Source organism: Jaculus jaculus, chromosome 9 (genome assembly GCF_020740685.1).
Source record: "Jaculus jaculus isolate mJacJac1 chromosome 9, mJacJac1.mat.Y.cur, whole genome shotgun sequence".
Classification (NCBI taxonomy): domain Eukaryota; kingdom Metazoa; phylum Chordata; class Mammalia; order Rodentia; family Dipodidae; genus Jaculus; species Jaculus jaculus.
The window spans coordinates 95,695,257-95,708,199 of NC_059110.1; the positions used below are offsets into that span (position 1 = coordinate 95,695,257).

At 41.8% G+C, this 12,943-nt stretch overlaps 1 protein-coding gene across 1 annotated transcript in view; it reads left to right on the forward strand.

Annotated features, from left to right (window-relative positions):
• Positions 1-4,380, forward strand: part of Ppm1d (protein phosphatase, Mg2+/Mn2+ dependent 1D) — a 39,653-nt gene extending 35,273 nt beyond the window's left edge. Inside the window, exon 6 of the mRNA XM_004664532.2 lies at positions 2,874-4,380. Within this exon, the coding sequence (XP_004664589.2) occupies positions 2,874-3,410 (537 nt within the window). The 3' untranslated portion in view covers positions 3,411-4,380. The remainder of the gene's footprint in view (positions 1-2,873) is intronic.
• The last annotated feature ends 8,563 nt before the right edge of the window (positions 4,381-12,943 follow it).

Consider the following 12,943-nt stretch of genomic DNA (forward strand, 5'->3'; position numbering starts at 1 on the left):
GAACCGAGCCTCGAACCGGGGTCCTTAGGCTTCACAGGCAAGCGCTTAACCGCTAAGCCATCTCTCCAGCCCATCTTTTTTTTTTTTTTAAAGAGGATTTATTTTTGCACCTCTCTTTTTTTTTTAAGATTTTTATTTATTTATTTGATTATTTGAGAGTGACAGAGAGAGAAAGAGGCAGATAGTGAGAGAGAGAATGGGCGCGCCAGGGCCTCCAGCCACTGCAAACGAACTCCAGACGCGAGCGCCCCCTTGTGCATCTGGCTAACATGGGACCTGGGGAACCGAGCCTTGAACCGGAGTCCATAGGCTTCACAGGCAAGCACTTAACCACTATGCCATCTCTCCAGCCCTATTTCTCTCTCTTTATCAGGGCATGTGTGTGTGAAGCTCAGAGGACAACTTTTGTTTTAGCCCTCATTTATCCACCTCATTTGAGGCAGGGTTTCTCACTGTAGATTCTCATTCTGTTCTTTGCTAGGCTTACTCAAGCTTTCAGTGATTATTATTATTTTTTTTCTTTTCTGGTTTTTCGAGGTAGGGTTTCACTACTAGCCCAGGCTGACCTGGAATTCACTGTGTAGTCTGAGGGTGGTCTCACAGAGTTCCCCCGACCCCTGCCTCCCCAGTGCTGGGATTAAAAGCATGCATCACCAGGCCCAGCTTCAGGAAATTTTCTTGTGTCTCATCTTTCCATCAATGGCAGCATGCTAGAAGCCTGGCTTTTTACATGTGTGTGTGTGTGTGTGTGTGTGTGTGTGTGTGTGTGTGTATAAAATTTGCAAGTAGAAAGAGAGAATGGGCATGTCAGGGCCTCCAGCCACTGCAAATAAACTTCCCACTTTGTGTATCTGGCTTTATGTGCATACCGGGGAAACAAATTCCTTTGGCTTTACAGGCAAGCACTTTAACTGTTGAGCCATCTCTCCAGCCCTAGAAGCCTGCCTTTTTTTTGTTTTGTTTTATATATAACCCAGTCTGGCTTTAAACTTGTTAGTCTACTGGTATTGCAGGTTTGCCTTACTTACTACTTACTATACTTAATATGCAAATTAATATTGAATATGTTTAGGATATGATGAGTATTACATTTCCCTTTTTCCTGGTTTATTTGTGTGTGTTTTTTGTTTTTTTTCTAGGTTGGCTCTTGAACTTTCTAGCCAAGGCTGACCTAGAATCCACTATGTAGTTTCATGATGGCCTTGAGCTCACCACAATCATCCTGCCTCTGCCTCCCCAGTGCTGGGATTAAAGCATGTGCTACTATGCCCAGATCCTTGCTTGTGTTTTTATCCTAATTTTTCATACCAAAAATTACTAATATTAATAACTGCTTTAACATCAAGCATGGCTATAACAGGGTAAGATTGCATGTAGTAGTTGGAGCTATTTCATTAGCATTACATTATTACTGTACATAAAATTAAGATATAGAGGACTGGAAAAGATGGCTTAGTGGTTAAGGCATTTGCCTGCATAGCCCCTAAAGGGCCCAATTTCTATTCCCCAGGACCCACATAGGCCAGATGCACAGAGTTGCATGCATTTGGAGTACATTTGCAATGGCTGGAAGCCCTGGCGCGTCCATTCTCTCTCTGTTTCTGTCTCTCACACAAGTAAATAAATGAAATATATATATATATATTTAAAAAATGCCAGGCGTGGTGACACATGCCTTTAATCCCAGCACTTGGGAGGCAGAGGTAGGAGAATCACTGTGAGTCTTAAGCTACCCTAAGACTACATAGTTAATTCCAGGTCAGCCTGGACCAGAGTGAGACCCTACCTCAAAAAAAAAAAATAAAAAAAAAAATTAAGATATAGAGGAAGAGCTGGGTGTGGTGGCGCAAGCCTTTAATCATAGCACTTGGGAGGCTAAGATAGGAGGATCACCGTGAGTTTGAGGCCAACCTGAGACTACATAGTAAATTCCAGGTCTGCCTGGGCTAGTTAGACCCTACCTCCAAAAAAAATAAAAAGAAAAAGAAGAAGAGGAAGAGTGGGGAGGAGGAAGGAGAAAGAAGAAAAGAAAAGAAAAAAAATTTAAATAAATAAGAATATATTGATAGTGAACTCCAGGCCAGCCTGAGCTAGAGTGAGACCCTACCTCAAAAGAACAGGAAGAAGAAAAAAACATGTATATGACAAGCCAGGTGTGGTGATGCACACCTTTAATCCCAGCACTCGGCAGGCCGAGGTAGGAGGATCACTGAGTTCAAGGTCACCCTAAGACTGCATAGTGAATTCCAGGTCAGCCTGGATCACAGCGGACCCTACCTTGAGAAACCAATAAGAAAAAGAATATGATCCTGATGACTTTCTTCATGTTTGGGTACAGAGCAAGTGGGCTAAATAAATGTGTGCTAATAGCTGTTGTTTTCCTGTGTAGGGTCTCTTGCTATAGCTCAGGTGACCTGGAATTTACTGTGTAGTCTCAGAGTGGTCTCTGGCTCACAGTGATCTTCCTACCTCTGCCTCTCGAGTGCTGGGATTAAAGGTGTGCACCACTATATCTGGCTATTAATCGCTGTTTTATGAGTTCATTTTGAAGACTTAGATTATTTTATATGCCAGTAGTAGGGAAACACTTGTGACCACAGAAATTTTACTTACTTGGGTAGATTATTTTTTATCTGTAGCACTGAAGGCAGGACTCCATTTTATTGTTACCTTTATATTACCTTCTTGCCCATGTCACCACCCATCCCCAAAAAGCCTTTGCTCATGGTGCAGTAAATAAACACATGGTGAGAAAAGTGGTGCCTACTATCATGGTTTTGCCATCTTGGTAACTTTATAAGAGCTTAATATCCTATATCGTGGTTTTATTGAGCTCTGTAAAATATATTTTACCTTTTTGTTTTTTTCTCTAGTCACTGGAAGAGGACCCATGGCCCAGACTGAACCCCAAGGACCATATACCTGCTCTTGTTCGTAGTAATGCCTTCTCAGAAAATTTTTTAGAGGTCCCAGCTGAGATAGCACGAGGGAGTATCCAGGCTGTGGTTGAAGAAAGCTGCCCTAAAGCTCTGACTTTAAGGATACATGATTCTTTGAATAATACCCTGTCAGTTGGCCTTGTGCCAACCAATTCTACAAATACCATCATGGACCAAAAAAATTTAAAGCTGTCCACTCCTGGCCAGATGAAAGCTCAAGAAGTTGAAAGAACCCCTCCAGCCAACTTTAAAAGGACATTGGAAGAATCCAACTCCGGCCCCCTTATGAAGAAGCATCGACGCAGTGGCTTGAGTCGAAGTAGCGGTGCTCAGCCCGCAAGCCTCCCCACCGTCTCCGTCTCACAGAGGAAGAACTCTGTGAAACTCACCATGCGGCGCAGACTGAGGGGCCAGAAGAAAATCGGGAATCCTTTACTGCATCAGCACAGGAAAACTGTTTGTGTCTGCTGAAGTGTGTCTGGGAAGGGGTTTCCCTACTTAGGAGATGAGGGCTTTATGAATTTGGTGCCGAAGTTCAACTTTTTTTAAGGAGACAAAATAAAGAGTATACAGTTTGACATTTGGAATTTATCCTGGCCTTGTACTTGCCTGTATTATAAATGTGAATTTTGTAGATGTAGAGAATAAGTTGCTGTAAAATGTGTGTAAATTTGTATCCTTCACACAAATTCAGTCTCTTACTCTGATACATGGTAATTATGACTACAGGGCTAATGTTTAAGAAAAAAAAACTCAAAATAAGATTTTAAAAATACACTTAAACTTTTTAAAAATACTTAAAAATTTGTATATGCTACTTGTGATGAAAGCAACACAACTTTTTAAAGTAAATTAATGAGCAAACTGGAAAAGTGATGTATTTTCATAGTGATTTGTGCTCCACTTAATGTTTCCTAGGGACTATTAGTGTCTTAAAAATATTTTTTCTCATTTCATAATTCCGAATTAACTCTTTCATAGGAGAAGTATTGAGCCATGTTAATGTAGCTGGATATTAGTCTCCATTTCCCAGTTATACTATGCAGTGTCTGATTTCAGTAGTGTCTTTCTAAAACATTCATCATCAGGTATACTCACCGAATCTTTGGCCTAGAAAGAATTGTGTTTGCCTAAAACAATGCCCTTCCCAATTGTCCCTGAGCAATGGCATTATTGGGTGTTAAAGTAGTTACCCAATTCTAGTGTTCGCTTGAAATATGTGAAGTTTCTCTTGCTTATTTCAATAACAGATGGTGCTGCTAATTCCCAACAGTTCTTAAATTATTTTTTATCATACAGTTTTAATTGATTATGTGGGTACACTCATCTAATAAATCATGTTGCTGGATTTTGCTGGTGACTTTCCATGGTATGTATTAACAGTCTGTTGTATGTGATAATCATGCTTTATTGACTTGAAATACATATATTCATTTTTGCACTCTTGAGTTTATTTTAATACAGAATGCATAGCAGCAAGCTGAATATATGTTTTAAGTCAGTTTCAGTCTTCTTAGTATTTGGTTAAACATTGTTAATATTTTGATAAACTAACACTAAAACACTGAATATGAAAAACTGTTGTGGAAATTGTGTTCTATAATGAGAAAGATCTTAAACATACTAATTTGAAACAAGCAGTCTCACTGAAGCCAGGAGTGGTGGCTCGTGAGGTAGGAAGATTGTTCACAGCTTAAAAAAATTTTTTTTTGCTTAATTTTTTTTTATTTATTTGAGAGCGACAGACAGAGAAAGAGGCAGAGAGAGAGAATGGGTGCACCAGGGCCTCCAGCCACTGCAAATGAACTTCAGACGCATGCACCCCTTGTACATCTGGCTAACATGGGTCCTAGGGAATCGAGCCTCGAACCGGGGTCCTTAGGCTTCACAGGCAAGCAATTAACCGCTAAGCCATCTCTCCAGCCCCTGTTCACAGTTTTGAGGCCAGTTTGGGCTACAGTGTAAGACCTTGCCTCAAATAACAAAACAAGTCTTATTGAAAAATTAAAAGAGTTAGTTAATTCATGGGCTGGGAGTATATAGCTCAGTAGTAGAGTACCTGCTTATTGTGCCTGAGGCGTTGGGTTTAATCCAAATCACAAAGGGGGGGGGGAGGTAAAAAGAAAGAAAGAAAAAAAGTTAATTCACACATGCAACATCGATTGTGTTGGATATGCTAGGTATTACTCCATTTCTTTTGGTTTTCTGAGGCAGGGTCTTGTTCTAGCCCAGGCTGACCTGGAAATCACTATGTAGTCTTAGGGTGGCCCAAACTCACAGCAATCCTCCTACTTCAGCCAGAGACAGGCAGAGAGAGAGAGAGAGAGAATGGGCATGCCAGGGCCTCTAGCCACAGCAAATGAACTCTAGACCCATGTCCACCACATTATCTATCTGGTTTACATGGGTCCCTAGGCTTTGCAGGTAAGCTCCTTAACTACTAAGCCATCTCTCCAGGCCCTGCATTTTCTTTTTCACAGTGGTAGTATGAGATTCTCTCAGGACCCTTGCAAATTGACATTGGGTGTCTCCAACCACTCTCCATTTTCTTTTTTTCATTTTTTAAATTTTTATTAGCATTTTCCATAATTATAAAAAATCCCGTGTTAATTCCCCCCCCACTTTCTCCTTTGAAATTCCATTCTCCATCATATTACCTTGCCATAACAATCATTGTACTTACATATATACAATATCAACCTATTCAGTACCCTCCTCCCTTCCTTTCTCTTCCCTTTATGTCTCCTTTTTATCCATTTTCTTTACTAAGGCAGTGTCTCTCACTTGAACCAGAGCTGACCTACTCAGTCTAATGAGCCAGCTTGCCTTAGGGATCCTCTAGCTCCACCTACTGGGATGGCAGGTAGGTTGCCACAGTCACCCCACATGTCAGTTTGTAGCCGCTGTGTACATATAACCACACGTGTGTGAAAAAAAAATCACGTTTTAAAAAATTATTTACTTAACTGAGAGAGAATGGGCATGCCAGAGCCTCTGGCTACTGCAAATGAACTCCAGATGCATGCGCCACCTTGTGCATTTGACTTACATGGGTACTGGAGAATCGAACCTGGGTCCTTTGGCTTTGCAGGCAAGTGCCTTAACCACTAAGCCATCTCTCCAGTCCTGATCACAGTTTTGTTTTATCTCTGTGGAAAAGAAAATGGAGTAATTACAGTGGTTCTGAGTAGGTAGGTAGGTGGTAATGAGACTCATTTTACTCACTGCTTAGTATGTTGGGATGAGGTTTTTTGTTTGTGACAAGAGTCTTACTATGTGGCTCAAGCCGACCTTGAACTTTCCATCCTCCTGCCTCAGCCTCAGTGCTGAATTGGTGGTGTATGCCACCAAAGCCAGCTGGCACAAAGTTTTGCAAAATAGTTATTAGGCTGCCAAATATGAGGTAGAAACTTCTAAGTCTCAAATATGCATTTTTAAAAAAAATTATTTATTTATTTGAAAGCAGAGAGAGATACAGAGAAGAGACAGAATGGGCACACCAGGGCCTCTGGCCCCTGCAAAAGAACTCCAGATGTATGTGCTACTCTGTGCATCAGGCTTTACATGGGTGCTGGGGAATTGAACCTGTGTCATTTGGCCTTGCAGGCAACACTTTAACCACGAGGCCATCTCTTGATTCCCTCAAATCTGCATTCTTCAAGATAGGGTTTGCAGGTATTTATGGGATAAAGATGGGGTCTGAGGAGATGGCTCCGGTTCAAAGGACTGTACAAACCTGATCACTGGTGTTTAGATCCCTAGAACCCACATAAAGCTAGATGTAGTGATGTGTCTGTAATCCCAGTGTGCTCATGGCAGTGAGAAGCAGGGTCAGGAGAATCCTGAAGCTTGTGTGCTAGCTGGTCTGGCATTTGCAGCTGCGAATAAATAACCCTGTTCCGAGATGGAGGACACCCTGCACTTGCCCTTTGACCTCCACAGCCTGGGGTCCTGTTTCAAAAAAAAAAAGTTCAGTTAGGTGTCCTGGTGCACACCTTTAATCCCAGCACTCGGGAAGCAGAGAGAGGAAGATTGCCATGAGTTCAAGGCACCCTGAGACCACATAGTGAGTTTTAGGTCAGTCTGGGCTACAGTGAGACCCTACCTCGAAAAACAAAACAAAAATAAAATAAAAATAAGCAAGGAAACTGCATTTAAGCCTATGATCCTAATACTCAGGAGGTCGAGGCAGGAGATTGTGAGTTCAAAGCTTACCTTGGATATATATTGAGAACTTATCTCGAAAAACGAAACGGGCTGGAGGGATGGCTTAGCAGTTAAGGTGTTTGCCTACAAAGCCAAAGGACCCAGGTTCGATTCCCCAGTACCCATGTTAGCCAGATGCATAAGAGGGCACATGCATCTGGAGTTAGTTTTGAAGTGTCTGAAGGCCCTGGCGTGCCCATTCTCTCCCTCCCCCCTTTCTCTGTCAAATAAACAAAAACAAAATATTTAAAAATGAAACAGGATGGGCTGGAGAGATGGTTCTGAGGTTAAGATCCCTTGCTTTGCAAGCATAAGGACCTGAGTCCTATCCCCACCACACAGGTATGACTGCATGTTTGTACCTGTAATCAAGTGCTTAGGGAGGCTGAGACCAGGAAGATCACTGGCTCCCCGATTAGCCAATCTGACAGAAATCCAAGAAGTTCCAGGTTGAGTAAGAACAATAAAGGACACCTAATATCTTCCTCTGACCTCCACGTGCACACAAGAAGCATGCATTTCACAGCGTGTACATACACATGCACACACATGACACAAATGACGGGATGTAGCTGAATGTGTATTCATGTCTGAAATCCTGGGTTTGGTTTGCGGTACCACATCTACTTGGCGTGTTGGTGCACATGTGTAATCCCAGTATGTGAGAGGTGGAGGCAAGAGGGTCAGAAGTTCAAAAGTCATCTTTGGCTACATAGTGAGTTCAAACAAACCCAGCTTTGACTACACGAGACACTGTTTCAAAAAACAAAATGGCTGGAGAGTTGGGTTAGCAGGTAAGGCCTTTGCCTGCAAAGCCTAACCATCTGTGTTCAATTCCCTGGTATCCATATTAAGGCCCAATGCACAAAGTGGTGCATACATTTTAGAGTTCATTTTTAGTGCCTATTCTGTCTTCTATCTCTCTGTACTTTCAAATAAATAAAAATACTAAAAACCAACCATGACGACGAAATGTTGGGTGGCCTTAAGTGTGGGGAAAGGTGACTGGAGGTCTAATGACAACAGAGCACACATGATCACACTTCATGGTTCTTCAGGCTGGGGGTGTAGTGCAGTTGTCAGAGTGCTCACCTAGCTCAAGATCAGAAGTTCAAAGTCATCCTTGGCTACATAGCAAGTTCTACAGCCTGAAGTATATGAGACTTTTTCAAAACAACAAGAACAGACTTCATGGTTCTTCAGCGAGCATGCGTTCAGAGTGTGTCTGTTGTATTAGCATGCCCTAAACATGGGAGACTTTGGCCCTCAAATATCAAAAGATTACCAATAAAAGCCGGGTGTGGTGGCGCGTGCCTTTAATCCCAGCACTTGGGAGGCAGAGGTAGGAGGATCAAGGCCACCTTGAGACTATATGCTGAATTCCAGGTCATCCTGGGCTAGTGAGACCCAACCTCAAAAAAAAAAAAAAAAAAAAAAAAAAAAAGATTACCAATAAATTCTGGAGGTAGATCTCAATGGCAAAGTGTATGTGTAGTCTGTGTCAAGACCTGGAACTCCTAATGAACTAGGATGCCCCTACCCAAGTGGCCACTCTCAAGAAAGACAACTTGTGCTGTTAAATTAAGTACTTACTATAGATATTGCCCATCTTCTACATATGAACCCCACACAATTGGCCCACTCCCTCCCTTTCAGCTATATCCTCTGTATGAACTCAGCAGCTGCCTGCTTGCAGTATATTTGTCTGTTGTTTTTTTTTAATTTGTTTTTTGGTAGGGCCTCACTCTAGCCCAGGCTGACCTGGAATTCACTATGGAGTCTCAGGGTGGTCTGGAACTCACGGCGACCCTCCTACCTCTGCCTCCTGAGTGCTGGGATTAAAGGCGTGCACCATCACACTCAGCCTGGTAATTAAAAAATAATTTTTAAAAAACATTTCTGACATTTATTTTGGCAATTTTGTTTCTAAGTACTATTCTTGAGGTCAGAGATGATAGAACACATAAATTTTTAAACTTTGTGACACCTAACACCTCTCCTAAATTCTGTCACAGTGTTGCTCATGATGCCACTGCTTAATATGACAGGGTTTCTATAGTACATATTTCCTTTTAAAATACTCAGATGAAATCTGACTAAAAGCTTTCTTACATTCATAGGACACAGTACCCTACCAACTGAATAATCTGGGACAAATGTTAAAGATTTCTTGATATCAACTCTACTCATAACTACTCTCCTTTCATACAAATCCTTTAAAATAACAATGAAAATAGTACCTAGTATTTGTGATATGCTATGTTCACAGCATTGTTCTAAGTGCTTCTACATGTAACAACATTGCCAAAACTCCTACAAGAAAAGCCATTACTCATAAGGCTACCTTACAAATGATTAAGCCAGAGGATGAGTTACTAAAGGCTTTTCTATATTTACTATGCTAACAATAATTTTCTTTTATAATTTGTTGAAGTTTAGTAGGATTCTCGTAATGAAAGTTTCCCCATATGGATTGTATTAATGTTTCTATTCTCCCATGTAAACTCACAGGTGCTGGACCTTATAAGACAAATGAACACTTCTTTATTGATGACAGATGACTATAGAAAGCTTTCTATGTTAGTTGTAAAGAATCAGTTAATTCATATAAAAACTTGTGAATTATGACTGTCTATTCTACATTTCTTATAGACAAAAGATTTCTCACTGATAAGAATTCTTTGGTGTTGTGTTAGTTGTGAACCACGAGTAAATGCCTTCTCACATTCTTTATACTGATAAGGGTTTTCACCAGTATGAATTCACTGATGTCTAGAAAGGTGTGAGCTTTTTCTACATTCTTTGCATTCATAGGGCTTGTCACCAGTATGGACTCTCTGATGTAGAGTAAGTTGAGAGCCATGACTAAAGGCCTTTCCACATTCCTTACAATGATATGGTTTCTCACCAGTATGAATTCTCTGATACTGTATAAGCAGTAAGCCATGAACAAAAACTTTCCCACACTGATTACATACATGGGGTTTCCCACTGGTGTGAAGTCTCTGATGTTGAGAATGATGTGAACTCTGAGTGAAGGCCACTCTGCATTCTTTACATCTGTATGTTTTCTCACCAGTATTAATCCTTTGGTGTTGCATAAGTAGTGAGCCTTGAATAAAGGCCTTCCCACATTCCTTACATTCATATGGCTTTTCCCCATTATGAACTTAATGATGCCAGGAAAGCTGTGAACCACAAATAGAAGCCTTCCCATATACCTTGCATTCCTAGAGTTTCTCACCAGTATGAATTCTTCAACCAAAGTAAGTTGTGAAAGCTGTGTAAAGCCCTTTCTACATTCTTTGCATTCAAAGAGATTATCTCCAGTATTAAGTCTGCTGAGTTGAGTAAAAGCCTTCCCACATTCTTTACATTTGCAAGGTTTCTCACCAGTGTGGACATTTTTTTTTTTTTTGGCTTTCTAAGGTAGGGTCTCACTCTAGCTCAGGCTGACCTGGAATTCACTATTCTCCGGGTAGCCTCGAACTCTCGGCGATCCTCCTACCTCTGCTTCCCGAGTGCTGGGATAAAAGGCGTGCGCCACCACGCCCGGCTAGTGTGGACTTTTTGATGTTGGCTAAGTTGTGAACTTTGGGTGAAGGCTTTCCCAAGTCTTCACACCTATAGAGTTTTTCACCAGTATGAATTCTATGATGTAAAATGAGTTGGGAGCCCTGAATAAATGCCTTGCCACATTCCCTGCATGCATAAGGATTCTCACCAGTATGAAGTCTCTGACGAAGACTTAGCTGAGAATCGCGACTGAAGGCTTTCTCACACTGTGTACACTCACAGGGTTTCTCACCAGTGTGAATACTCTGATGCTGGGTTAAGAGAGAGGCTTACCTGAAGGTTTTCCCACATTCCTTACATTTCTAGGGCTTCTCTATAGAATGGCATCTCATATGTTGGCTCAAAACGGACATTTTATCATATGCAATTGCTCCTTGTCTGAAATATTCCCTCTGACTTCCTTGGTGCTTCCTTGACTTGCCTTTGACTGCTAAATACCTCTGTAGTTGGGCTCCACATGCCCACAAGTCTGCCACTGATTTCCCAATGAGATAATTCTGTTTAGTGTGTATTTTTTGTTTATTTTTATTTATTTATTTGAGAGTGACAGAGAGAGAAAGGTAGATAGAGAATGGGTGCGCTAGGGCCTCCAGCCACAGCAAACAAACTCCAGATGCATGTGCCCCCTTGTGCATCTGGCTTACGTGGGACCTGAGAAATCAAACCCTGAACTGGGGTCCTTAGGCCTCACAGGCAAGCATTTAACTGCTAAGCCATCTCTCCAGCCTACTGTGCATTTTTTTAATGCTTTTATTTACACATCTTGAAGGCAAGTCTCTCTACAGAATCTTGACTTGCCACAATGGTCACTCATTAATTTCATGGTATATGTTACCGTTTATATCTGTTTTTCAACTTCTTGAAGTCGTAGTGACACCACATTACTATAATTTTTCAACATTATATTTCTGTACAAATCCCTTTGGGCAGAGTCCAGGCATTTCCACTCTTCTTGAGAAAAGTCAATGGCAACATCCCGGATCTCTGAGACATGGTTTTTAGAGCTGTAAGAAATGACTGGTCCTCTTCTGGGTTATTTTAGAGAAGCATAGAGCCTGGAAAGGGTGAAGTTCAAACTGGTCTTTTTTTGTTTTTAAGGTAGGGTCTCACTCTAGCCCAGGCTGACCTGGAATTCACTATGTAGTCTCAGGGTGGCCTTCAACTCATGGCGATCCTACCTCTACCTCCCAACTGCTGGGATTAAAGGCATGTACCACCATACCCAGCTTCAGTGATGGGCTCTTAGGAGCCTCATCAGAGCTGTTTCACACAGCATTTGCCCTTGGGGGTACTCTCCTTGTGTCCCTTGGCCTTTCTTGTTTCTGCTGCGTGTAGTGGTTTGTTGAACAACTGTGGCCAACTGAAGATCTATACATGGCTGGGACTGCTCTTCAATAAGACCCGAGGCCTCCAGGCTGTGATTGCTGACCCCCATCACACATCAGGGCACAAGCTAAGGAGTTCCTTTAGCCCCCTGTGGAAAGCCTTACTTCTTATTCATAACTGTAGGCTGCTGGCTAGGGCAGCTCTTGTGGGATCTGAAGGGAATGGAAAAGGAAGCATGGTCTATCGGGATCTCCACATTCAATGCCAGAGCAATTAACAGAAGAAGCTTGTCCAGGTTGAATCCACACGTATTATGAGAGTCCCCTTCTCTCCTGTCTTGTCTACTTTCTTCTCTCTAGGATGTGAGGGTGCAGGGCACTCACTAAGTCAGGATGAATGGGATCCATACTTGCAACTTGGTCATAGCCAGGCCAGGCTTCATTTTAGTACCTGACGTGGAACCTCACTGCTCTTATCAGGCCACTCACTAGAAGACAATGGAGGAAGGTCTGCTGGGACTATATGATAATACATTCATGCACTCACTTTTCTAGTTTTTTGAGGTAGGGTCTCACTCTAGCCCAGGCTTACTTGTAATTCACTCTGTAGTCTCAGACTAGCCTCGAATTCATGACGATCCTCCTAAATCGGCCTCCTAAGCACTGGGATTAAAGGCATGTGCCACCACACCTGGCCTCCATTTCTTTTCTGAAAAAAAAGAGTTCTCATATAGCACAGGTTGGCCTTGAACTCCTGATCCTCCTCTATCTCCCAAGTGCTAGGATTACAGACATGTATCACCATGCTTGGCAAAACCTGTCTCTTGGAAGAAAAGAAACAAGTTATTTTTAAAAAATATAAATACATATATAAATATCTACATACATATATCTATA